General features: G+C 45.8%; 1 protein-coding gene and 1 long non-coding RNA gene across 15 annotated transcripts in view; one reads left to right on the plus strand and one right to left on the minus strand.

Moving 5' to 3' along the window:
* LOC110255797 (uncharacterized) overlaps positions 1–27,880 on the plus strand; it is a 440,685-nt gene that overhangs the window by 97,529 nt on the left and 315,276 nt on the right. Inside the window, exons 7-8 of one of the 3 annotated variants that reach the window (XR_014819124.1) lie at positions 101–2,518; positions 2,565–2,790. The exons of the other annotated variants lie outside the window; for them this stretch is intronic. This is a non-coding gene — a long non-coding RNA (uncharacterized LOC110255797). Of the gene's footprint in view, positions 1–100; positions 2,519–2,564; positions 2,791–27,880 lie in introns of those variants that run through there. 3 annotated transcript variants of the gene reach the window in all.
* The window catches only part of LNX2 (ligand of numb-protein X 2), a 370,946-nt gene that overhangs the window by 18,056 nt on the left and 325,010 nt on the right, over positions 1–27,880 (minus strand). For 10 of the 12 annotated variants that reach the window (XR_014819051.1, XM_084981341.1, XM_084981344.1 and 7 more), the window contains 3 exons: positions 19,248–19,725; positions 6,462–6,709; positions 5,498–5,697 (listed from right to left, as the gene is read on the minus strand). Coding sequence is in view for 11 of the 12 variants with exons in the window: in XM_084981341.1 (XP_084837467.1) it covers positions 5,498–5,697; positions 6,462–6,709; positions 19,248–19,657 (858 nt within the window). In the remaining variant the exon portion in view is untranslated. Of the gene's footprint in view, positions 1–5,497; positions 5,698–6,461; positions 6,710–19,247; positions 19,751–26,103; positions 26,225–27,880 lie in introns of those variants that run through there. The other 2 variants (XM_013989768.3, XM_084981348.1) reach the window with 2 other exon arrangements.

Raw genomic sequence — 27,880 nt, forward strand, 5'->3', positions numbered from 1 at the left:
TAACCTCAGGCAAATTACAGGACCTGTTGTTTCCTCATCTGTAAATTACAGGACCTGCTGCTTCCTCATCCGTGAAATGTGTTTACTCTCTACTTCCCAGGGCAGGACCAGCATCACCAGACACCATGAGACACGGCAGGTGCTAATGAAAGACGAGGTCGAGTGGAGCAGAAACTGAAGTTCTGGATGACAAAAGTGCTTTCCCAAACAAAATACACTTAAGCTAGAGAAAATAAACTGAGTTTCAAGGGTAGTGACACATCCCAAGTGCACTTTAGACGAGTGACTTTAAAGAAACGCAGGTAATGATAATTTCACTCTAATTCTTTGGCATACGCGTGTAACATATCTCTAATACCACAAGCATAATTTAATACAGAACATGCATTTCTTAAACATTAGAAATAAGTATAGTGACTGATCCTTGAGCATGCACCATCACTAACACACCCAGCTTAAATTATTTACCTAGCGAGAGGAAGACCTGAGCACAACTCTCTCACAGTTAGACTTCCCTTCCATCTGACGTGAACGTAAGGGGAAACCAAAGCTCTGACTGAACGTCCACCATGTGACAGGCTCTGGGTTTGGTGTGCGTGATCACTTAAAATCCTTCAATTGTTTCCACATGAATCTACGTGACGCGAGGCCTCCCCCTTTCTCTTAATCTAGGGTTGACAGTTAGGAACACTATTGAATTTTGCTGATGTCGGCCTGCTGACATCTTTAAAAATCCCACCATCAAATTCATAGGTGGCACACACAAACTTGCCTGCAACACTGATGAATCTGGTAGCTATCCAAGCCCTTGATTAAAATGCCGAGAAACAGAAGGTCAAGACCAGAATCGTGGCAGTTTCTAAAAATAACTAGCCTGACATGAATCCATTAATCAGAAATTATTTCTGGTGATTCAGCTAAAAATTCGTAGGCTCACATTCTTTCTTCTTATATTCAGATAAATCACAAATGGCTTTATGGAGTATCTGCTGAAACCAGGCCGTAGCCACGTGCGAGCTTGCGGCCTCATCTTATCCTTGTGAAGTAGGTGCGGGCTATCCCACAACTGGAGGAGATGCAGAAGTTCCTGGGCCAGGGATCAAACCCGAGCCACAGCAGTGACAATGCCAGATCCTTAACTGCCAGGGAACTTCTGGAAAAAGATCTTTCCTTCATGAATGTGTGGTTGCTGGTGAAATATAGAGAAAGGAGAGAACGAGAAAAACACTGTTTCTGGGTTTGTAAAAATAGCACCAGTACAGCCAACTCTACATGTGGCTAAATGTGTTTTATACCAATGCAGTAAACACATGGTATGGCTGTAATTATTTTCCTTCAAAACCAAACGGGCCTCAGTCACTGTTGATGAACCAAACTGGAAATATCCATGCTTAATCGCTAAAAGTTAATAGGCGCTCCCGTCACGGCTCAGCGGAAGCAAATCTGACTAGTATCCGGGAGGACGTAGGGTCGATCCCTGGCCTCACTCAGTGGGTTAAGGATCCAGCATTGCTGTGCGCTGTGGTATAGGTCACAGATGCGGCTCGGAGCTGGGGTTGCTGTGGCTGTGGTGTAGACTGGCAGCTACAGCTCCAATTTGACTCCTAGCCTGGGAACCTCCATATGCTTCTGGTGTAGCCCTAAAAAGACAAAGAACAAAAAAGTTATATTAATAGTGACATTGATATATTTATAACAGTAGTTTTTCTTCAAACTGCTCAAAAGGCAGCATCACAAAAGGCCCTGAGGTATATGGTTCTCCTCTTCAAAGAGGCTATTTAATAGAATAAGGTGTGTGTGTGTTTAATGTGGGAAGCCAGAGCCACGCCCTGTTACTGCATATAGTTTTGCTAAAATAAAAGCACAGGCTTGCTAGCTCTTTGATCTATAAATAAACCATCTTAAGGACTCTTAGGTATTTTCACACGGGCTCACTCGATTATTTATGTAGTTTGTACAGAGTTGGAGATAACCAGGTAGTAAAAAATTCCAAACAGTCTTCTTTCCCAGCGTTTACTTTTGAATGGCCATAAATACTCCACAGCTGGGTGAGGGCTGTGGCTTTGCTCATTGGCTCCAGCATACCAGGTGGAGGCCAAGCGTCAGTCAGGGCCCACAGGAGGGAGCCTTGTGAATTTGTTAATCGGGTTATGGGTTCATGCTTTTCTTATCAATGTGAATCATTAAACTGGACTTAAGATCACTACGAGGTAAACCATAAACAATGAGTGCCTTGGAATTTCTATAATATAAATTCATATATATTCTATAATATAAATTCATAGTTAATTCCCAAAAAAATAGTCAATAATCTCAGGAAAATATAATTTTGAGTTATAAGGATTCAGTTATGCTACTAAACAATTTTCTAAAATAGAAGATTAAAAAAGCGCACTGCTAGAGTTCCTGTTGTGGTGCAGTGGAAACAAATCTGACCAGTATCCATGAGGAGGCGGGTTCGATCCCTAGCCTTGCTCAGTGGGTTGGGGATCCGGCATTCCTGAGCGCTGTGGTGTAGGTCGCAGTCACAGCTTGGATCCTGTGTTGCTGTGGCTGTGGTGTAGGCCAGCAGCTGTAGCTCTGATTAGAACCCTGGCCTGGGAACTTACCTATGCATGGTAAAAAGAAAAAAAAAAAAAAAAAAAAAAAAAAAAAGCCCGCTGCTGAAATATATTAGCAAGCAAGGCCTCAAAAGCTATTCCACCTCAACTGTATCAAAGAAATGCAAATAAAAGCAAAGCATTTGTTTTTAACTTTAAAATTCAGAAAAGAATGAGAAATGCATAAAAATGTTAATACCTAATCCAGCACATCACTGGTAGCAAAAGACCCAAACACAACAATGAACGTACCACCGATTACTGGAAAGGCTGGACGTGGGAGAAAGTGGGGAAAGAAAGAAGACTGGGTGAGCTGCAGAGCAGGCAGCCCGGCTCTCCTGGCCTGGAGCACCCAGGGAGGCCAGCAGCGTGAGACCAGGAGCCCGGAAGTCAGGGACACGGGCAAGGTGTGCACAAGGTTTGGCCAGCTCGTGCAGCTGGGGCACTGATGTCATCAAATGATGGCAAGTACAGCCACTCGGTAAAGGACTAGCTTTTACTGGCCAACACAGTGAAGAGCTTGCTATGCTGGGATCAGGAAACTGACTTTATATAACGGGATTGGCCATGCCTCCTACTTCTTCCTACTATTGATTCAGCAAGAAATAAAACACCGCTAGAAAGTTCGGTCTGTGTCAGCCTTGCAAGGGGCCATGAAGGAAGGGTTTGAGGCCCGAGTGTTAAAGTGGGAGTAACACACCATGAGGGGCAGCATATGAGTGAGAGCGGAAAAGTTCCTATAGGTTCCAAGTTCTGTTTTAATGAAGGAGATGGTGGAGTTCCCTGGTGGCTCAGTGAGTTAAGGACCTTGTGGTGTCATTGCTGTGGTGAAGGTTCGATCCTTGGCCTGGTAACTTTTGCATCCCATGGGCATGGCCAAAAAAAAGAGAGAGAGAGATGGCCGTTTCTTTATCTTTTTTGGTCACGCTGTGGCATATGGAGTTCCCTGGCCAGGGATCAAATCCAAACTGGATCTGTGACCTGCGCCACAGCTATAGCAACACTGGAGCCTTAACCCACTGTGCTGGGCTGGGGATGGAACCCGCATCCTCGTTGCTGTCCACCCCGTTGTGCCATAGAAGGAACACCAAGATGGCTATTTCTGTCAGGATGTTATAACCAAATCCACGCTTCTGCTAATTCAGCAAGTATCTCCTGTGAGAAATCTGTATCACAGTTGGGACCGTCAGGGTGGTGGCAAACCCGTCAGGGTGGCGGCAATCCCAACAGAGAGACAAGGACATTCAGATAGTTCACCACTGGCGTTCCGGTCGTGACTCAGTGGTTAATGAATCCAACTAGGAACCATGAGGTGGCAGGTTCAATCCCTGGCCTTGCTCAGTGGGTTAAGGATCTGGCATTGCTGTGGCTGTGGTGTAGGCTGGCAGCCATGGCTCCGATTAGACCCCTAGCCTGGGAACCTCCCTATACCTTGGATGCAGCTCCAGAAAATGACAATAAGGCAAAAAACAAAACAAAAAAACCCCCAAAAACAGTTCACTGTGATTCTGTGCCAAGTGATAATGAGTAAAGCCCTGCATGAGGTCAGCTATTAAGGTAAGGACAGGTCAGGGTGGGCGAGAAGGGCTAGGCAGAGCCTTAAGGCTGAAGGTGGACCAACTAGCACACGGACAGGCTGGAGGGCAGGTGGCAGCAAGATCGCTACGTCCAGCTCTTCTGGTGGAGAGGACGAGGTGGCGGGGGTGGCACGGGCAGGTGTGCCCTCAGCAACAGCACAGTGCCTACAACGTGGTGAGAGATGAACAAGCTGAGGTGACAGGCTGGGTGAGAGACCCTGGGGACCTGAAATCATCATCAGGCTGACATGCTGCTGCGGTCACACCTGCCCGAGGAAAGCAGAGTTGCGGAGGGGCTGGCCTGGCGGGGATCCTGTTGGATTTAGGAGCGGAGAGCTGGGTGGCAGGGGTGTCTGGTGAGGGTTTCTACTGAATTAGAGACAGCAGCAAGGGCCTGGCGTGAAGAGGAAGACGGGAATAGGGGTGTGTGTGTGTGTGTGTGTGTGTGTGTGTGTGTGTGTGTTTCTCAACAGGCCATGGTGTGTGTGTGTTTCTCAACAGGCCACGGTGTGTGTGTGTGTGTGTGTGTGTGTGTGTTTCTCAACAGGCCACGGGAAGGACCAAAGGCTGAAATCAAAGAGGGAAGGGTTCTGAAGCCTGGGTTCCTACAAGGTATTTTTTCTTGTTTGTGAATATTTCTCTCTTCTTCCAGAAGTATTTCTTTTTAGCTTCAACTATCACCTCCACTTACAAGATTCAAATAGCCAGGCCAGGATTCACACAACTCCAGTCTTTAACGGAGACTTCTCCCCGTCCCCGTCTCAACATGCCCCTTATAAAACATCGCTTCCTCGCAAGCTAGCTGTTCCTAGGGAACTGCTATTTCTTCTTAAAGACGGTCTTTGGAAAGAGAAGGTGAGGGCTACTGAGGACAGTGGGCCGGGGGCCAGCAGGAGGCGGCATCACTTCTAAATGACCTTAAATTCCAGGGTATGAAGTAACCAGTGGCACACAGTCTGTCTTGTCTAGACGTTAGCAATCAGCGCAGTAGAGAAAGATAAACTGGACAGGGACGGATGGATGAGAAAACTGGACTTGGGATACCAGCATTTCCTCGTGGGTGGGTGGCCTTGAACTCGCCAGCCCTGGAGACCTGCTGGGAAGAGCCCACGTGCGATGGAAAGTCAAGGTGGGGAGAAAAAAATACATACCATGTATAAGGGAAGTGGGAGAAGTTTCAGATGAATCCTGATCTGTCGTGCATATAAAAAGAATACAACGAACCTCAATCCAATTCAGGCTACACGAAGCATCACAAGGCTGCGTTTTAAACTCAGGAATAAGAGCGAGAGGGCAAGTTAACAGTGGTGAAAACGGTACCTGAAGAATCTGGTCCCCGGCCAGGAGTCTTCCGTCCCTGGCGATTATGCCATCCCGATAGACTTCCTGGATAACAATGTTAATCAGCGGCGTTTCGTTGCCGCCCACGATGCTAATTCCTAGCTGAATGTAAGGATTAGAGCGGTGAATCTCAATCGTGGTGATTTCGCCTTCTGGTAAACTGAGTGGCTGCTGTGCGGCTGCCGAGGTAAAGACAAGAGAGGAAAAAGACACGGAAGGAAAAACAACATTTTATATTTTGATTATTTTTGGGTAAACAAGTCATCATATGTGTGTGTGTGTGTGTGTGTGTGTGTGTGTGTGTCTTTTCCAGGGCCGCACCCGTGGCGTATGGAGGTTCCCAGGCCAGGGGTCTAGTTGGCGCTGCAGCTGCCAGCCTACACCATAGCCACAGCAACGTGGGATCTGAGCCGCATCCGAGCCGCGTCTGTGGCCTACACCGCAGCTTATGGCAACGCCAGATCCTTAATCCACTTAGTGAGGCCAGGGATCGAACCTGCAACCTCATGGTTCCTAGTCGGATTCGTTAACCACTGAGCCACAATGGGACCTCCAAGTCATCTTATATTGATAGATGATTTATAATTGTGCAATACTAGTGAATAAGAAAAAAGAGTGACAAATATCTATAGGTTAAGATTATCTACACATTTCTTCCCCCAAAGTAAATAACCACAAGTGGCTATGACATGTCAGACCATGGGGGACGACTCTGTGACCTGAGAAAGAAGTACAAAGGGATGCCACCTCGTCCTAACTGGTAAGAGAAGCTGTGGGGAGAACGGCACACTTGAAGGAGTGAATTGCCTGGGAGGTGAATTATAAGCCGAAATTAATTCTTTAAAAGGGAAAAGAACAGTCCACGTTGGGAGAGCAGCTGGGAGGGGAGGAAGGAGGTGCCCCCGGGAGGGCATGGGCCAAGGACGAGGCGGGGCACAGGTACCGTCGGCCGCGGGGCTCTCCTCGAAAGCCGGGTTGTCCAGGCCTGGCTCCTCGGGCCAGGCCGGAAGGGGCGCGGGCGTCGGGGTCCGCTCCGCAGGCGCCAGGCCGGGCCCCGCACCGTCCACGTCGGGCGGTAGGGTCACTGGAAGCTCGGGGACCGCAGCTCCGCTCTCACTCTCGACCTCTGACTGCGCTTTGCTGCGCTTCCTCCTCTCCAGGGCAGCTCTCCGGAGAGACGCTCCAGGGCATCTGCAACGAGAGCATCAGGGCTGCCAGGGGACTGGGAAGGAAAAGCCTCAACAGTCTGGACCCAGGGGAACAGCCGCACTGGCTGCTAGGCAAAAAGCCTGTCGGAAGCCACAAGCAGCACATGACCCTGGTCCTAACTTCCTCTGCAACCAAGTCCTTACTGCTCCACATTGCAAATTAATTAATTAATTAATTTTTGTCTTTTTGCCATTTCTTGGGCCGCTCCCACGGCATACGGAGGTTCCCAGGCTAGGGGTCTAATCAAAGCTGTAGCCGCCGGCCGACGCCACAGCCACAGCAACAGCAACACGGGATCTGAGCCACGTCTGCGACCTACACCACAGCTCATGGCAACATCAGATCCAAGCCACATCTGCGACCTATAACCACAGCTCATGGCAAGGCCGGGTCCTTAACCCACTGAGCGAGGCCAGGGATCGAACCCACAACCTCATGGTCCCTAGTCGGATTTGCTAACCACTGAGCCACGACGGGAACTCCCACATCGCAAATTTAAATCAAGGTATCTGGAGTTCGCGTTGTGGCACAGCAGAAATGAATCCGACTGGGAACCATGAGATTGTGGGTTCCATCCCTGGCCTTGCTCAGCGGGTTAAGGACCCGGCCTTGCCATGAGCTGTGGTTATAGGTCGCAGATGTGGCTTGGATCTGATGTTGCTGTGGCTGTGGTGTAGGCTGGCAGCTGTAGCTCCGATTAGACCCCTAGCCTGGGAACCTCCATGTGGCACGGGTGAGGCCCTAAAAAAAAAAAAAAATTAAAACAAGGTATCTGCACAAACAGTGGTTTGGTAGAGTATGTTAAAGAATGCTTCCATAAGAAATTGCATTCAGGGAGTTCCTGCTTTGGCTCAGTGGGTTAAGAACCCGACTAGTATCCATGAGGATGTGGGCTCAATCCCTGGCCTCTCAGTGGGTTCAGGATCTGGTGTTGCTGAATGCTGCAGCCTACATTGCAGACGTGGCTCGGATCTGGCATTGCTGGGGCTGTGTTGTAGGCCGGCAGCTGCAGCTCCAATTCACGCCCGAGCCTGGGAACTTCTGTATGCCACAGGTGCAGCCTTAAAAAAGAAAAAGAAAAAGAAAAAGAAATTGTATTCAGGACTATGTCATTACCAGACAGACAGACACCAGTAAAGCACAGCAGTACAGCTGTCTCCATACTGCAAGAACTCTCCTGAGGTCTGATCACACAATCCTTTCTACAGGTTGAAGCCTGGACCCAGGAGTGGGATTCAGCATCTTCCTCTGCAGGCGCTGTGCCTTAGCCCCCGAGAGCCCCCTGCCTCTCCACTCTCGCGGCCAACGCCACACATCTACCAGTTAGTGGCAGAAATACATGGAAGCTCTACCTTGTGCAGGAAGGCAGGGCGAAGGCTCAGGTAGCTTACTTTATGTCAGGCATGGAAAGAGATAAAACACCCCCTGGTTTGCAACATCAGAATTACAACAGTGGAATTACAGATAGGCCGTGGAACCTGAAGGGTCTAGTTCTAAGTACTTGGGAAACTTACATAAGCCCCAAGAAACAGGAACTGTTCACTTGCTTGTTTTTCACTCATTTAGGGCCAGACATGTGCTTGTGTCAACACTGAAACCAAGGCTTTAGACACAGACGTTAGAAGGGCTCTAAGATGCCAGCTCTTTTCCGCCGGACGCCGTGAGGGACAGAGTGGTGGCAAGTGCCCAGGGTGAGGAGAGGGAGGCGCGGGGATCCAGGAGCGCAGCACACACCTGGGACCTGACCCCACGCGCTCTGCTGTGGGCTAAGAGGGGCCGCAGAGGATGGGCGGGGTGGGCAACAGCCCTGGGCCTAGGGTTGCGCTGCTTCACTCAGTGACAGTATTCTGAAAAATCTAAAGTTTCAATCAAAATGAAGTAAAGAATTAAATTCAGTTAGAAGGAAAAGCTATTCCTTAAAGTTGAGTGATAAAATTTCCTGCATGAGCTAAAGGTTATTTTAGGTCCTTAGATTCCAGGTTCTTGAAAAGGCTCATTATGAAATTTCTTTATTCAACACTCTTTCCTGCCTTGGTTTCTCTTCACTTTGCTAAGGAGTAAAACTGATTTTCCTTTCCACATGCAGCGCAGTGCTCCAGGGAGTGTTCCTGCTAGAGCCTGGAGAATGTTTTTGAAAACTCTATCACTGAAAAATTTATTTTTGTCAGGTATATGAAATTTTTCTTTTCTTTTCTTTATTTTTTAGGGCCGAGCCTGTGGCATATGGAGGTTCCCAGGCTAGGGGTCAAATTGGAGCTGTAGCTGCCGGCCTACGCCACAGCCACAGCAACACAGGATGCTCAACCCACTGAGCAAGGCCAGGGATGGAACCCACATCCTCATGGATACTACGTCGGGTTCTTAAACCACTGAGCCTCAACGGGAACTCTGAAATTTTCAAAAAATATATTTTATTCAATTTAAAAATAGTTTTTCCAGGAAAAACATTGACACAAAAACGGAAGCATAAAAAAACACTTATGAAAGAAAGTAGGTAATGACTTAATTCTCAAAATACATATCACACACAAATATCTATATGGGCAATGGCTAGTCTTTAATGGAAAAAAGGACTAGAAGCAGGGATTGAGGAGGAAATATAAAAAATATGGACACTTGGGGATTAGCCTAGCTAACAACTGACAAACCTACAGCATAACCATAAGGGGTACCTTATAGTTATTAAACATGGAAAAACAAATTTAAAAAGCAAAACAAAGTGGTCAGAGAGGTGAAGAAACAGGTAGACTTAAGTTCCCAATGGGACAGCAAATTGCTAACAGGAATTAAAGATGCTACAAATGATATCATGTGAAAATGTGGAAGAATGACCATACCCAGAATCAGAGGAAGGTTATGGGGAGAACCTTCGGGGGCATCCACATTCAAACTCGATGGACCAGCTGAGCAGACTGAGACAGCAACTAGACCAGAATGTCAGCGAAGAAAAAGCGGCCCACTGTGCAAATGCCATCAAGGGACGAAGACGATAAGGGCCGCAGTGCTGATCTGATTTGGAAACTAGAAGGTTAAGGCGACCTTAGAAAGAACTCTTTTGATGATGCAGGAAGAGCCCAGACTATAACACAGGCAGTTCTGCTATCAAAATGCATGCGTTCTACAAAAACCACGCACTGAAACTGGCAGAGCTTGAGGAAAAGAGGACTTTCAAACTTGGTGGCGCAGTGGTTCACGAACCCGACTAGGAACCAGGAGGTTGCGGGTTTGACCCCGGCCTTGCTCAGTGGGTTAAGGATCCAGCATTGCTGTGAGCTGTGGTGTAGGTCGCGGCTGTGGTGTGGGCCCGCGGCTACAGCTTCGATTAGACCCCTAGCCTGGGAACCTCCAGATGCTGCGGGAGCGGCCCTAGAAAAGGCAAAAAGACAAACAACAACAACAACAAAAAAAACCCTGGTGGATCTGGGAATGGGGAATGGCTGCTAACAGGTAAAGAGCTTCTGTGTGGGTGTTGAAATGTGCCAGAAATTAGCCTGTGATAATGGCCACGCAATTCTGTGAACATACTAAACACCAATGAATTGTATACTTAAAAACAGGTGAAGTTTATGGCAGGTGAAATATATCTCAGTAAAACTTATTCTTTTTTTTTTTTTTAAAGATGATCAGGGAAGGAGTCAATCAGAGTAGGCGTGAACAAAGCAAAGCTCCTGACCACAGACGGCCCAGAGCAGCATCCTTCAAGTCTATAAACTTTTGGAACTGAGAGAGAAAGGAAGGAACCAGTACTTTTGGACTAATTTGTCCAGCCGCTGTGTAGATTCTTCTGTACAGTATCACACTGAATCCTCACAGCTGCTCTATCACCCCTATTTTACAAATGGGAAACTTGGACAACTAGGCCAACATCACACCGCTATTAAATTGGAGCCCAAATCCAAACAAACTCAGATCTGATTTGAAAGGTGCCTGCTCTGTACACTGTATCATACTAAATAAACTCACTCCTAGGGAGTTCTTTTTCTAGGCCTTCAGAAAACATCAACTGAATTTGTCCCACACACTTGTACTTAGAAACACAATCACAGGATGTTAGACAGAGAAAGGCTTTGGTGGTCATGAAAACACAAACAAAAGTCACAAACCATACCAAAAACCTATGCATCTTTGAAAATGGAGCATATAATAATCGTAACACAAACTGCACCTGGCACTGAGGATATGGCTGGGACCATTCAAACAGGTAACTCTGTGGAGCAGAAGGCGAGCACAGAGGCTATTACCCGTGATTAAAAACAGTAGCAAAGAAGAGCATTGACGCCGACTCAGAGCTCGGGGTAGGCACGTGGTGGAAGCGCAGCTCTGAGGCAGGGGCTGCCCTTAACAGGGGCACTGGAGGCCGTGTGACTGCCTCGGCGGAGGGCTGCACCTTCCTGGGGACGGTTCTCCGTATGCAGGTGTGCTTTTTAGTGTGCTGAAGCCAAAAGCCTCTTGCAGCAGCCAGAGCCCAACTGAGGAACTTTTCCTTTGCTGCTGAAGGTTGTAATTTCACTCCACTATTCTGGCTCTCCTGATGCAGAAGTTACCTGTGAACTCACGGGATTTAGGACACAGTGGCATCATTCTCTGACCTAACAGTAACTCACACGAGGAGACACACCGCGTAACAGGACACACTGTTATAGTATTAGCGGTGGCGGTGGTGGCGGCAGTAACACTAGAGGTAGAATGAGACGACGCGGTGGTAAACGCCGGCGGCTCGCCAGGTACTTAACGACACTCAGAGGACGTGAGCCTCTTAGAACCAAGAAAAATGGTAAGAACAGTTACGGATTACAACATGCAAAAAGCAGTTAAGGTGCTATCAGTGACAATGCCGGATTAAGGGGATCTGAAAAGCCTCTCTCCTCCGCAAAGTAATGCAAACACGGACAAAAATGATCAGAACCAACTCTTTCTGAGCCCTGGAAATTAGGCATAGCTCTTAGCAATCTGGAGTACACGTATTCAAGAAAAGTGGCTGAATCTCAGCAAGAACGGTGAGCTCTGGAGCATCTGAACTTGCCCTACTCCCACCCCCACCTCTGCAGGAGCCTGGAAAAGCAACGGCCCCCACTCACAGCGGACACGGGAGTCTGGAGGCCACTGGAGGAGCTGATGGACGCGCCTTCAAAGCCCCGTCTGTGGAGAATTGTCAGCAACTGACCTGTTGGTTCCCTGGAAGACCTCATGCACAAGGCCGTCTTTATCTGACCTGTCTTGGGGCTCACCCAGTACAAACAGTCTCTTCACTTAGTACTATTGTCTAAGATTGTGGCTGCCTGAGGTAGACAGACAAAAGGCTAATCAAAAAGTTTAAAAGGAAAAGCAGGGTTATAAAGTGTCCATCCGAGTTGCTATGTCCAGGGCTACACACACACATGCACAGAAGAGAACTGAGAAGGCCCTCAGCTCTCACTTCTGGCCAGCACCAACCTGGGTGAAAGCAGCAAATAAAGGCCAAGAAGGGAGTTCTCGCCACGGTGCCAGATTAACAAGCCAACTGCAGCGGCTCGGGTCGTTGCGGAGGTGTGGGTTCCATCCTTGGCCTGGCGCAGTAGGTTAAAGGATCCAGCACTGCTGCAGCTGCAGTAGACTGCAGCCATGGCTCAGATTCAACCCCTGGCCCAGAACTTCCATATACCATGGGTGGAACCCTAAAATTGGAAAAAAAAAAAAAAAAAAAGGGCTAGAGAGGAACTGTCAGCTGTCTGGGTGCAGGAGGTGTGCCCCGCCATGCACACTGAGCTCCTCGGGAAGAGTGGAAGAGTTACAGGCATTTAAGGAATTCTCTGTCCGATCCTTAGCTGATTAGAAACATCACTGAACAAGCAAACAATAACAACAAACAGCAATAACAAATCCTGAAGAGAAAAAGTTAATTTCCAGCGTTGCTGCATTATATTACTTAAAATGTCTAGTGTTCAATACAAAATTAAAAGACACACAAAGAAATAAGTACGTATGGCCCATACATGGGGGAAAAAAAGCAGTTAACAGAAACTGTTCCTGAGGAAACCTAGACATGGGCCTTAGCAGATAATGACTTAAGCCAGGTGTTCAAAGAACAGAGGAAACCATGGCTACATAACGAAAGGAAAATGTGAGAATGGTATTTTTCACCAAATGAAAGTATCAGTAAAGATATATGTCATATTAAAGAACCAAAAACACATTCCGGATTTAAAAAGTAGAATAAATGAAAGGAAGAATTCACTAACAGAATTCATAGGAGATTTGAGCATGTGAAAGAATCAGTGACCTTGAAGACAGGTCAATTGAGATTATCCAATCGGAGGAACAGAAACAAACATGGAAAAAAAAACAAAAAAACAAAAACAAAGGGATAGGCATTCCTGTTATGGCTCAGCAGTTAACCAATTTGACTAGCATCCATAGGGACAACAGGTTTGATCTCTGGCCTCGCTCAGTGGGTTAAGGATCCGGCATTGTCGTAAGCTGTGGTATAGGTCGAAGACGTGGCTTGGATCCTGTGTTGCTGTGGCTGTGGTGGAAGCCGGCAGCTGTAGCTCTGATTCGACCCTTAGCCTAGGAACCTCCATGTGCCATAGGTGCGGCCCTATAAAAGCAAAAAAACAAAAACAAAAAAACCCCTAATCAATTCTGGTCTAAACAAACAGAATCCAACTATATGCTGCCTATAAGAGATACATTTCAAAGACACAAATGGGTTAAAATTAAAAGGAAAGGAAAAAAGATATACCATACAAACATCAACCTAAAGAGAGCTGAGTAGGTAAACTAATTTTAGACAAAATAGACTTTAATAAGAAAATTGTTTCTAGTGACAAAACACTCTACATTAAGGAAAAGGTTTGAGCTATCATAAAGCTGTAACAATTATAAACACAACTAACAGCAGACCTTCAAAGAACATGAAGCCAAAAATGACAGGATTAAAAGGAGAAAAAAAAAATTATAGTCTACAATATCCCACTTTCAACAATGGCTACACGGAGTTCCTGCTGTGCAATGGAATCTGCGATGTCTCTGGCGCACTGGGATGCAGGTCTCATCTCTGGCCTGACCCAGCGGGTTAAGGGTCTGGTGTTGCTGGAGCTGCAGCACAGGTCACAACCCTGGCTCGGATCTGATCCCTGGCCCTGGAACTTCCATATGCTGCAAGATGGCCAGAGGGGGGAAAAAAAATAGACCAACTAGACCTAAGGATAAGAAAAGAGACTTTAACGATACTGTAAATCAACTTGACCCAAAAGCAATCTATAGAACACTCCACCTATCAACAACAGGACACACATTCTTAAGCACACGCGGAGCATTCTCCAGGATGGACAGTGTACGACGAGGCCGTGTAAAAAGCCTCAATAAAATTTAAAGTATTAAATCATACACATGTTCTGTAATGACAATTAATTCAAAATGGATCAAAACCCCAAACATCAGAAGTAAAACAATAAAAGTCTTAGAAGAAAACATGGGGTAAAACTTCATGACCTTGGATCAGGCAATGGTTTTTAGCCATGACACCAAAAGCACAAGAAAAAACAAACTGGACTTCATCAACACTCAACTTGTGCGTTCTTCGAAGGACACAGGAAAATGAAAAGACAAGTGACAGAACAGAGAGCATATGTGCAAATCCTCTATTTGATAAGGGCCAGAGTAGCTGAGACTGCTTACAATCCCTCATGAAACGGCTGAATGACGGTAAGATCTGTCCATGTGCTCATGGGCCTTTGATATCTTCTTTGGAGAAATATCTATCCGAATCCTTGGATCATTTAAAATCAGATTACTTGATCTTTCTTCTGAGTTGTAAGAATTCTTTACATATATAGTCTGGATACTAGACTCTTACCAGATACATAATGTACAAATATATATCTGCTTTTTACTTTATGTAGGTTAAAAAAAAAAAAATCCTGCTGAAAATGGGCCAAACACAAACTTCTCTCCAAGCTAAAATGTGACTTTAAAAAAGGAAGCTTGCCTCAGCCTACCCTGAACCTTAAAGGCTTCAAAACCATTTGATGAACTAGAAAAGCTCTCAGCATAAAAAAACAAAAACAAAAACAAACTTCCTCAGAGTTTTTTAGAATACAGTTAAACTCTTAAGTTTTAAGAGGAAAAGAAAAAAATGATTCTAAACCTTGCTATAAACTAGGGCACAAATGCTCAATTTAACCAAAAAAAAAAAAAAAAAAACAAAAAACATCAGGCATTCCCGTCGTGGCGCAGTGGTTAACGAATCCGACTAGGAACCATGAGGTTGCGGGTTCGGTCCCTGCCCTTGCTCAGTGGGTTAAGGATCCGGCGTTGCCCTGAGCTGTGGTGTGGGTTGCAGACGCGGCTCGGATCTCACATTGCTGTGGCTCTGGCGTAGGCCGGTGGCTACAGCTCCGATTCAACCCCTAGCCTGGGAACCTCCATATGCCGCGGGAGCGGCCCAAGAAATAGCAACAAAAACAACAACAACAAAAGACAAAAAGACCAAAAAAAAAAAAAAAATCATTTACAATTACCATAAGCTTTAAATGTTAAACTGCTGAGGAGGAGGCCGGGAGGAGGGAGGAGGGCTGCTGCCGGGCAGGATCTCAGACTAATGACTACAATGTGTATGCGTCATGCAGTATATACAATATTTCCTATGGGCTTTAGCTCTCCTTTCAAAGATGGGCACTTTCCCACATCTTTTAAAATTCTTCATTGTTTTTCTAACATATCATCAGTTATAACTGGTGATTTTATTTAAAAACACACTCGTCTTTCATAAATGCTTTACTTTTAGCCACAGGGGAAATTATCGTCTGTTCTCAAACCGAAGCAGATTTCTTAAGAGCAGAATTTTGTTCAAACAGGGAAGGTCGTTTTAAACTCAGCCTTACCAGATTGAACCGACGTTTCCTAATGCCATATTTCCATTACTAATTAAAATCGTCACAATCCTGTGTCTCATGACATCATTCTTACTGCAGGTCTGTGTTGGTTTTAAACCTGGCTACAGGAGTTCCCGTCATGGCTCAGGGGTTAACGAATCTGACTAGGAACCAGGAGGATGGGGGTTCGATCCCTGGCTTTGCTCAGAGGGTTAAGGATCCGGTGTTGCCGTGAGCTGTGGTGTAGGTCAGCAGCTGTAGCTCTGATTGGACCCCTAGCCTGGGAACCTCCATATGCAAGGGGTGCGGCCCTAAAAAAAGACAAAATATTAAAAAAACCAAAACATGGCTGCAAAGTTGGTGGCCTCCCCTAAGGAGGTGAAGTTCATGTCCCCTGAAACCTGGCAGTCTTGTGACTACAGCCTAAGGGCTGCTAACAACTTCATGGCCGGATCATACAAGGTCATGCAGCTTCTGCCTCACTTACTGGAACCCATGTGAGACCTTTCAATACCCTGAGGCCACCCTGCTGGAGATGCCACCTCTAGGCTCTCCAGTGGACAAGTCCCAGCTGAATCCATGCCTCTGGTGGCTCCAGTGAGGTGCCAGACATACATTGCTGAAGCTGCGGTCTTGGAGGTAAACCCTCCAGTTCCAGCTGCTGCCGTCCCCGCCTTTCCGTTCTTCCCAGCTGTGGCCCAGACCGGCCAGAACAGCATCAAGTCACCCTAACGCGCCCTGTCTGAACCCCAGACGCACAGAAGCCATGAGCTGAGTCACGTGCTCTCTGCCTGACGTCAGTGTATTTAGGGTGGTTAGTTTCTCAACAATAGATAACCAGAACAAAGATGAACAATTTAACTGAATAGTGTCAACTTTCTAATTTTTTTTTAATCTTTATTTTTTGTCTTTTTAGGGCCGCACTCATGGCATATGGAAGTTCCCAGGCTAGAGGCTGAATTGGATCTATAGCTGCCGGCCTACACCACAGCCACAGCAACTGGGGATCCAAGCTGAGTCTGTGACCTTCACCACAGCCACAGCAATGCCAGATCCCTAACCCGCTGAGCAAGGCCAGGGATCAAACCCGCAACTTCATGGATACTAGTTGGGTTTGTTAATCACTGAGCCACAACAGGAACTCCTCAACTTTCTAATTTTTATCATCAGTAGTCACCCTTAGCTATTTACACAAAGCACGTCACCTACCTTTTCAAACTGTTCACCTTTTTCAATGTATCTTTCACAACAAAGGCTTATAACACTTTGGAAATGATTAAGTGAGTAGCTCAAATATTCATAAGCACATTTAGAAAATGGAACTTTCAACTGGACATAACTGCTTAGCTTTTATCAACCTATAAATGGAGAGTTTGCAATGCTCAAGTTTTTACATCATCAACATAAACAGCTTGACAGAAAATACCAATGATACTTCAACTATGTATTAAATTCTCGTATGCATTTTAGTTAATAATCCTAAAATAATAGTGTACTTTTAATCTCACTGCTATCAGTGATTAACTGAACTGAGATGGTTCAGTTCCTCTAACATCCCCAAATGGATGTTCATAAGAGAGTCACATAAAAAAACTTATCTCCTGAAAAGCGTAGTTCTACTGCGAGAAATAAGAAAAGCCTGAAATATTCCTCAACCTCAGCCATAACTGGGCCTGACCCAGGCAGTGTGGTGTCAATTTCCAGAAGTCTCTCCTACCATGTTCAGAGTCTATGCCTCCTGATGACCAGAGATCCACAAAAACCTACATGCATTTTCAAATCCGTGTACCTATCCCACTCTTTTGTCTTAGCTCTTATTTGTAGACAATGCAGCTCATACTGAAGTAATCTCTCTATAAACCTGCATGTTTCTGACATCTCATCCTTTCTCATACATCTACATTATTCCTAACGAGCACACTCTTTGGGGAACGGAATGAACGTGTACACTCAGGTGTATTTCCAACTCTCGCTACCACGTGCTGGCAGAGAACATGATTCGGCCTGAGCTAAGGTCTGTTAGGATGGGAAATCCCAATACTGACTTTAAGTCTCAACGTACCATTACCTGTCTCTAAATCTGTGTGACTCGGTTTTCTGATTTTAACCTGTGTTGATGAGATTAGACTCAAAGCTGTGATTTCATCTGTGAGGACTATGATAGGCTGTTCTGTACTGACTTACACTATTACTTCTTAATCCAATAGATGGTATACGATGCATTGTTTTTCACGGCACTCAAGATTACTGCAGATTTACACTGGTGTAACTTCGACATTTAGAAGTCAAAACATTTGTTTTGGTCATTTTATGTGATTCTACTTAAGACAAAAGAGATGTGTTTTGACCCTTCCTAAGGGTTTAAATAATTTTAAAGATCAAATTTTTTATCAAAGTCAAATTATAAAACTCACCAATCAGCTAAATTACTTAACCTTTTAAAAAGCTTTTGGTAGAACAAAAATCCCCACTAAATGGTACAGAGTCTCCACCCCCTGGTACTTGTTCAGTCTAGTTTCTGAACACAGAGTTTTACAAGACCTTAAGCAAATAAAATCATGAAAACAGGCAGACCTCGCTTTATTGTACTTCATTTTACTGTGCCTCACTGCCTTTTTTTTTTTTTCTTTTACAAATTGAAGGTTTGTGGCAACTCTGTGTGTTGTCAGCATTTCTTAGCAATGAGGTCTTTTTCAATCAAGGGATGTACATTTTAAATGTAATGCTATTGCACCCTGACCAGACTACAGTACAGTGTAAACCTAACTTTTTTTTTTGCCTTTTAGGGCCGGACCTGAAGCATATGGAGGTTCCCAGGCTAGGGGTCCAATTGGAGCTACAGCTGCCGACAGACACCACAGCCACAGCCACACGGGATCCCAGCCACGTCTGCGACCTCCACCACAGCTCACAGCAATGCCGGATTCTTAACCCGCTGAGCGAGGCCAGGGGCCGAACCCATGTCCTCATGGATGCTAGTCAGGTTTGCTACCTGCTGAGCCACGACAGGAACTCCGAACATAACTTTTATATGCACTGGGAAGTTAAAAAATTCGTGCGCCTCTCTGGATTACATATTTGACACTCACTTGATTTCGATGGTCTGGAGGAGGCGAACCCACGACATCTCTGAGGGGTGCCTCAATGCAGGTCCGTGTTCCAACGAGATTATCATTTTTAACAGCCGCACAACATCCGGATCACTGACGTACGCCTGCATTTGCAAACCCTCCCCTGCTGGTCAGGACTTAGACCGACTCGGGTTTGCGGAACCCGGTGCAGCGTGGCAGGGACTCCTTTGGGGCGATTTCCTCAGGACAGCAAAGTGTATCGAAGGACACTGACCTTGACAGTTTTTGAAACAAACTGCCGAACTGCCTTGCCCCAAAGAGTCTATCATTATATCCTGCTCTCCATGTGACTACAACAACTTATGATACCAGCAGAAATAGGAACAGGTATAAAATGGTACTTCCTGTCTTAAGAGTATGCGATAAGTAATGACGATAAAAACGGTTTCCTACAGCTTATTTATTGTACGTCCTGAATTCCATGTGTCTCTTTACTTACTGATATCTTGCTATTTTTTATCTCATTTTTATTCACTTGAGCTACCTTTTGATGACCCAGAGTTACTTCTCTTTCTTTCTCTCTTGTTTGCTTACCTGTTTTTGAGATGTGCCTCCAGGTCACAGCGCTGCATTACATCTTGGCACACTGAAGAAAACGGACATAAAACCAATAATTTGTCCAGGAGTTTATGAACTAGAATGCTAGACTTCTTACACAACTTAAAGTGAAGTCTCTTCCGGTCCAATGGACAGAAATCCTTCTCCTGCAGGAAGTTCCGGAGGCACTTGCAGCAGAACGTGTGTCCACAGGGGGTATCCAGCGGCTGCAGCAGAGGCTGAAGGCAAATGTGGCACACCAGGTCATCGTCCACTTCGTCCTGGTAATTGTACAAGTGGTTTTCTCTCGTCCAGTGCTGCTGGCCACACTCGAAACACAGGGGATTGAAGGAGGAGGAGGAGGAGTTCGGGTCCACAGACACCATCTCATCACTCGTCGTTCCCATCTGGAATCGGCTGAGGCAGCCTCTGGGTCTTCATGCGTTACATACACGTCCACTAAGGGGGGGCTTTCCTTGAAAAGACAGTGACGTGTTAGACTAAAGCCAAGGCCTGTTTTTCTAGACAAAACAAAACAACCAGAAAGGTAACATCAATCAAGATAGGCTAAAAGAATTAGCATAATATGACGAGTTAACTTTTTTTTTTTTGTCTTTTTAGGGCCTCACCCATGGCATACGGAGGTTGAATCAGAGCTGTAGCCACCGGTCTACGCCACCGCCACAGCCACAGCCATGCCAGATCTGAGCTGCAACTGTGACCTACACCACAGCTCATGGCCACGCTGGATCCTTAACCCACTCAGCAAGGCCAGGGATCGAACCTGCTTCCTCTTGGATAATAGATTTGTTATCGCTGAGCCATGATGCGAACTCCAGTGAACTTCTTTTTTTAGTAAAAAAAAATTAAAATTTAGATCAGGAAATGAATTTATCACAAAAACATAAAAGTGAAATTAGCTAATTTGCTTGCTGGCTAAGAAGAATGACTCGTGTTGCCAAATTCTTGATGAAAAAAGAACTCAGGGTTAAGAGCAAAGATGTATATTAATAGGAGGTGTGACATAAGACATAATTTTGTCCTACTGGCTGAAATCCCTGCGAGTTCACTGCTCAATGGCAGTTTTAACACCAGTTAATCACCTCGTGTGCTAATAATGCACTTTGAGGTGTAGCATGTCATACATTCGCATTTGCCGTCGCAGGCATGGTTCCCTGCTTCTGACTGATTTTATGCATTTACAGTGCTACCCCAAAGGCTGTGGCTTTGAAATGTCGTCCCAAGGATAATTCAGTGTCTATTAAAAAATGACCTGTGCTCTACACTGTTTGAGGGAAAAATGGATTTCAAAATACATATGTATGATTTGAATATTCTCTCTACACATAATGCAGATTGTAGCAAGACTGACCCGCACAGCATATATAAATAATATCTCTGCAAATTCCACAACTTCAATACTATTTTATGCCATTATGAGAAAAAAAAAACTACTATAATTCAACCACACAGATAAGCATGTTATAAATGCCAGCCCCACCTCATATTATTCCACACTCCCACACCCTCATTAGTTCTTGCTTACTCAGAGCAGCAGTGTGTGTGTGTGTGTGTGTGTGTGTGTGTGCGTGTGCGTGTGCGTGTGCATGCAAAGTGCCATCTCCTCTGGGACAGCAGTCTGCTCAGGTGAGTGCAGGACTAGCAAGGGGTGCTCCCCTCTTCTAAGGGCCTCGACACCTCCTGCTGCTCTAAGGGGTTAAAAAAGCACCTCCAAGGGCAGCAGCTACGTTCACTGGGAGTATTTAGTCTCTGCTACATGCCAGACAGAGAACAAGGAGACGGGAGAGGGAGGGAGAGGACAGTTCAGAAGGCCCATTATGCAAAGTCAAGGAAGCACGTTCTCTAAGCACCAATGCACAGGGTGCCCGTGAGTGCAGAGACAGCAGAGCAGAACGGGCATCTAACTCAGCGTGGCTTTGGGGCCAGACATGCTTCCAAAAGAGAGGGGTGGGATGGGGGTGCTGTGCTGGAACAGGAAGCCCTGGGCAGAGAGAAAATGGACAAGGGCAATGCGGCCAAGTCAGAGGGCCTGAGTGTGCCTGGCACATCCGGGACTGTGAGCGGGGGGCCAAACGAGGCCAGGAAATGAGCTCAGCACGGGGTCCTGAAGCCTGGTGTCCAGCGAGATGGCAAGAACAGACCCCGTATTCACGCTACTGGCATTTGTTTCCGAGATAAAATTCCCTTCGCATCACACATGTGCGTTTGCAGTTTTATTTACCTAGAATGTTTATCAGGAAAAAACATTACCATTTTAACAGATTTAACGAGAACTTCCATGAATTATGTGCCATGAATTATGTGGGGGAGGGACAAAATTCAGATGGGATGGCTGACTTCAGATGAAATGGTTTTAAAAACAACATAAGGAGTTCCTGTCGTGGCGCAGTGAAAACGAATCCAACTAGGAACCATGAGGTTGTGGGTTCGATCCCTGGCCTTGCCCATGGGTTGAGGATCCCGAGTTGCCATAAGCTGTAGTATAGGTCACAGACATGGCTGGGATCTGGTGTTGCTGTGGCTGTGGTGTAGGCCGGCAGCTGCAGCTCTGACTGGACCCCTAGCCTGGGAACCTCCATATGCCACAGGTGCAACCCTAAAAAGACAAAAAAAAAAAAAAAAAAGCTAATAAAACAATAATAGCAGCCTGTCATCTAAATGATCAGTCCACTGCTAAAAGGGCAAACACTTGTATTTTCTAGCTCATGGGGCTTACTCTTCACTCTCTGAGCATCCTAACTTTTAAAACAGCCGTCCAAGGGATGTGAGATTATGGAGAAAAACATCATTTATCTTAGGCAAAGACTGCTTGGACCTAGGTATTTTCGTACAGAACGTCCCCAAGCTCTCGCTTCCTATTCAACTGGCAGGAAAATTCACGCAGCCTTTGCTCTTCTTTGTGGTTAGTATTTATTCTATTCTTTTCCCTCAAGAAAATATACTGCAACTCTGGCCTCCCACATAATAACTAAGGAAGCACTTCTCTTAGGGCAATTATATTTTTGCTCTTTTCTAAATCTCAAAATAACCTTAGGCTGATTATTTTCATTTTATCACAGAATCTTCTCATGAGGAAAAATAACAAGTTCCCATTTAAGGTACCAAAGAACAACTGCGTTATCAACAGCCCCGAAATGCCTCTGTGTTGCCCTAACACAGACATGAGATGAGGATTTACCACGGGACATCACCAACACGTGCACACAAACACGGATTAAAGAGTTTCAAGACCGTACAGCCTGCGTGGTTAGAGCACACACCCCGGGGCCGTCTGTGAGGTTCAAATCCGCCTTCAGTCACTCACCAGCCCTGTGACCTTACTGCACTCCTCCGCGGCCGGCTTCCTTACCGTACATAAAATAGGGGTGGCGACAGTGCCTATCTCGAAGGGGTGACGTAAAGAATAATGGGGACGTAATAGGTGCTGTGTCAATGTTAGCTCTTATTACTGTTCCTAGAGATTAAGTAGAAACGTAGAGATTGATTTTATGATTTGACCAAAGCCACGCAACTTGTAATTACTCAGTAACAGAGGCGGACGATAAATCCAGCTCTTTCTTGTTTCAAAACAACCCAATGGTAAATTAAATAATTATAGGAAAGAGGAAGGGTGTTTCATTAAAGCCTCAGTGTACGAATTTTACAATGTCAAAGGCAGCTGGAGCCTGGTTTCCACTCCCCGGTCCCCGCCCTCCCCCCCCAGCCCAGGCAGGTGACTTTGTGGGCACCTTGTGCGAGGGTGCACTGTCACAGCTCACAGGGCTGCCCACACTGCTGTCCGCCCCTGAGTGTGAGCTCCTTATGGGCTGCACCTCCCCCAGGGGAGAGGCTTGGTCAATGCTGAATGACCGACTGGGTGACAGGAAGCTCGCTCACTCCTGCTAAGTCAGGTGGCCAGAAATATAGGTGTGTATACAGGAGGAAAGGCCCCAGTTTAATTTTGATTTGATATTCTATTAGTATAATTTGAAGTACTAAAATACAAGTTCAATGAAGAGTAGTCTTAAATATTTTCCAAAACATGAAGAATGTATACCTCTACAAACTACAAGATCTGTGTAGCTAAGAACAGTAAACAGATGGGTGCTATTAAATTGGGCTATTACAGCCCATTGCAACTAACATCCTGAAAGACAGCCGGTGCAGTGGAGAGGGAGTTACAAGCCTCTGCTTACCACCTACCTCCGGGTGTGGTTAACATGCTTGCCCTTCCCGGTTTACAAGACAAGAACATCCTGCTACATCATCAAGACTCTCAGAAGGAGCTATGGTTTTTCACAGTTAATTTGCACACTCCCAAACCATGTTATTCAGATCCTTTCTCATGATGGTACTTTTGATTCAGGCTGAACAGTCCTCCCTGGCACCAGCCCAGGAGAAAAGGTGACGAGCTAAGGATTTGCACCCAAGTACGCTTAGAGGGGCAAGAGCTCTGTTCCTCTGACACGCCCTGTGCGTCCTGGCAAAACCCTGTTCCCGGCTGCCCCAAGTCTTGGCTCCACCTCCAGCTCCTCTGTCAGATGCCCTCAGCTTCCTTTCAGCTCTTGGGACCCCGTCCCTTTAGGGACCACCTGGCCCTTTCCTTCTCTGTCCCTGCTGCTTTTTTCACATACCGTCATCTCAGCAATCACTGCATCTGCAGGCTAGCTGCTCTGTCTTCTCACTTCTTCCAGGGTAGAGACAGTATCTCCTTTATCTCTCGTATTCCCAGGTCTTGGCACACATGACACAATAAAAAAAATTTGTCCTCAGGCTCATACTGGAGCCTGAAATGTATCAAGAGGCCTGAGATGTATTATACAACTATGTAAATATATGAGAAAACCTGCACATTTATTTGTGGCACTGCGAAGCAATCAACATACTGGACCTTGCCTTGTGATGATAAACAAACTAGGAATAAGACATTACTTCCTTAACCTTCAAAAATCTCAGAAAAAAGTTTCTTTCTTTTTTCGCTTGACGTTATCAACACAAGAAAATTGTCTTATTGTATATATTACATATCAGCTTTCACAGCTGTCTTTGTGTAAAGCGGTGATTGTCAAATTTTTATATCTAAGGATCCCCTTATCCACCCTGGACACGTCTGGCTCTTTTCTTAAAACACTGACGTGCAACTGCTACACCGTACAATGCAGCGACTGCACTCCTGGGCATTCATCCCAAGGAAATAAAAAATGTATGTTCACCCAAAAACCAGTCGGCTTGATTCGTCATGGCCCCAGAGCAGAAACAACCCAGACGTCCTTGGACGGGTGAATGGTCGCACGAACCGTGGTACGTTCACACCACACAACACGGCTCGAGAGGATGAACCACGGACGCACACTCAGAGAATGATGCTGAGTGGAAAAGCCCACCCTAAAAGGCCGCACACCTGAGTATTCCATGCATCTAACGTTCTTGAAATAACGAAACTAAGTAAATTAATTAAAGTGTTTCAGTACTCACTTGAGAATAAAACATAAGCCCATTACATGTGAACATCTTTAGGAAAAGCAACTTCAGACTAAGTAGTGAGAGAGGCCCTCCCGTCTCAAGTCCGTTGCTCCTTTCCCGGTGTTGCGAGATCACACGTCGTTTCCTCTGGAAACTCTACCCGGGGAGCGCGAGTGGAAAAGGTCTTGGGGTCACTGGGAAAGCAGCTTTGACCTTGTGGACCCAACGGAAGGGAACAGGGGTCCCGAGTCACCTGGACAGCGGGGCAGAGCCCTGGGGGGTTGGCCGCCTCTTTCACAGGTGAAGTACCAGTCGGTGCCCGACGCCACTGCTGAACGAGCGCACACGCGGAGCTGGGCCCGGGCTGGAGGAGCCCGTCTGTCCCGGACCGAAGCTCTCGCCTCGGAAGAAGCATTTCTGGATAGTCGGCCGTATAGAAATACGTAGCATATTAGGAGAGACCCTTAGATAAATTCTATTCCTCAATCAATCAAAACTTATTTCCCAGTGCCTGCCACGAGGGAAACAATCAAATATCAGCGTCCAGCAATGCCATCCCTGTCACTCTCCCACTGTCTGCACAGGTATAATTCAGCACACCGAGCTGCCCGTCTCCCATCCCTTTTTATCAAGTAGAACTGTTTGAAAAACCATTTAAAAATTCTTAGATGTCACCTGTAGCTAGATGTACCCTATTTAATAATCGAGAAAACTAGTAAGCTAAGCAAAAACGCCGGAAGCAATGAAACTTCGGCTCTGAGTGCTAAGCCAGCTGAGTAACTAGGTCACCACACAATTTACTTTCACTCACCACACAGTTGTCCAGTGTCTAAGAGGGTTGCTATTACCCAGACAGTTGAGTGTCTAGGCTACCTGTCTATACACAGAGCTTTGCTAAATAGTAACTGACCGCACGCGCACACATACACACACACACACACACACACACACGCAGCTTAAATTTAGCTCTTAATTGCTCACCATCTTGCATCTCTTTACACATAATAAAACACTTATTGATATGTCATATTTACCTTTTAGTCCTGACATCTGTTATTGTTTTTTAACAACTTCCTATATATTTGATCAAAATGGGGGTTACACTGTGGCTGGTAGAAAATTTATAAATTTCAAATGTCCTTCTACCTTTAGTTCTTCTCATTCTGAACCATGAAGCTATGACGAAACGTTTTTAAATGCAAAAAACCAAACTGGATTAACCTGCTCAATTCCTGCAGGCTCTGAGAGTTAGAGTTATGCCTCTGAAATCATACTAAACTATATTACCTTAGAGTAATTTAAAAACAGAATTGATATAAAACTGTTTCAAAAAGGCGATACACCGTATGGAGTGTGAAACATTTCTATACAGTTCGACACCCAGACATACCTCTGCCAATGAGAAAAGGCCTCCCTGGGAAGAACTTTCTTCCAGGAAGAACGCACTCCCACAGCCCGTGACCTCTTCTCAGCAATGTTCCGCACCAGCTGGCTGAGATGACACAAGTTCTAACTTCTTAAAGAATGTCACGAATTTCTAAGCCGCACAGCAGAAACACTGTGGGCTGGGTTGTGACGGGAGGTGCAGTTTTCACTGGTTTAGTTTTATTGAGTGTGATGTTTACCTGCTGGATATAATTTGCTTACTGCTTTGTATGACATTCAAAGGCGAGGGTTCTGCTGTTAATAAATTAAATAATCTGTTTTCTTCTAAAGGAGGAAACTTTTCCAACATTTAACTTCCTGCACAGTAAATGGAGAAAACAGTTGTCTTCAAGTGATGGGTAAGTTCTTATTTTCAAGGCCTTTTCAATCTCTAATTTCTGTAACTGAGGATCAAAGTCTTCTACTAACGTCCAACTACCCAAGAAGCAAGAGGGTGACAAAAGGAGCACTGGTTGTGGGCTCAAAGTTTGGCTCTGATGCTCGTGCACAAGCAATGTGTCACCACAAAGCAGCCCAGCAACTCCAAGTTTATAAATCTCAGCTTCCTCATGTGCAAAACAGAAACTGTATCTTGCTGATGGCTCAGAATACGATGAGGCTACACGATATACGTTACACTGCCAAAAAACCCTCCTAAAACCACAAAGCGTCCGTCCTAACACAAACTTAGGACTGGATTGATGACCATAGAGGACACTGCAGATACAGACCGGCAGCTGGACTTCGGGCTGGCCTGAGCCCCTTCTTTCCACTGGACGGGTCACCAAGTCCGCATCTCGCTCTCGGCTCTGAGACCAGCACTTGGTCACCTCTCTAGGCTTCCATTCTACCTAGGGACCAGTGGACCAAAGCAGACACGCTCTGCATTACTTACAGATCCCCAATTCCAGGATTCTAGAACTGTGCTCTGAGCACATATCCCACCTCCACCCCCCACTACGAAACTAACATTTTTCTTTCTTTTCTTTTTCTTTTTCTTTTTTTTTTTTTTTGTCTTTTTGCCTTTTCTGGGGCCACTCCCTCAGCATATGGAGGTTCCAAGGCTAGGGGTCTCATCGGAGCTGTAGCTGCCGGCCTACGCCAGAACCACAGCAATGCCAGATCCGAGCTGCATCTGCGACATACACCACAGCTCACGGCAACGCCAGATCCTTAACCCACTGAGCGAGGCCAGGGATGGAACTCGCACCCTCATGGTTCCTAGTCGGATTCATTTCCGCTGAGCCATGACAGGAACTACACATTTTTCTTTACTATTATTCAGCACTGTGTTTACTATAAAAATGATCTAAACCCAAAGCTTCTCAGGAGGGGTTTTTGTGTTTGTTTGTTTGTTTGTTTGATCTCCACAGTACTGGATACTCCAAGTATTCCAACCTGGAAATTTCTACTTTTGCAGACAAGGGTACATGCAAGAGAGGGCTTGCTAGGGGTCAAATCGGATCTGCAGCTGCTGGCCTACACCACAGCCACAGCCACGCTGGATCTGAACCACATCTGCAGCCTACACCACAGCTCTCAGCAACACCGGATCCTTAACCCACTGAGTGGGGCCAGGGCTTGAACCCGCATCCTCATGGATCCTAGCCTGGTTCGTTAAGCACTGAGCCACAAAGGGAACTCCAAACAGATGATTTTAGATGGCAGATTTTGCTCAAGTCAATCTTACATTTTTCCATTTAAAAAAGTATCTAAAGCTACAGAAAAGAACCAACTTTTTT

This window comes from Sus scrofa, chromosome 11, assembly GCF_054392235.1.
Source record: "Sus scrofa isolate SSC_HxYL_T2T_F1_AM1 chromosome 11, Sscrofa_HxYL_maternal_Yorkshire_Landrace_v2.0, whole genome shotgun sequence".
NCBI lineage: Eukaryota > Metazoa > Chordata > Mammalia > Artiodactyla > Suidae > Sus > Sus scrofa.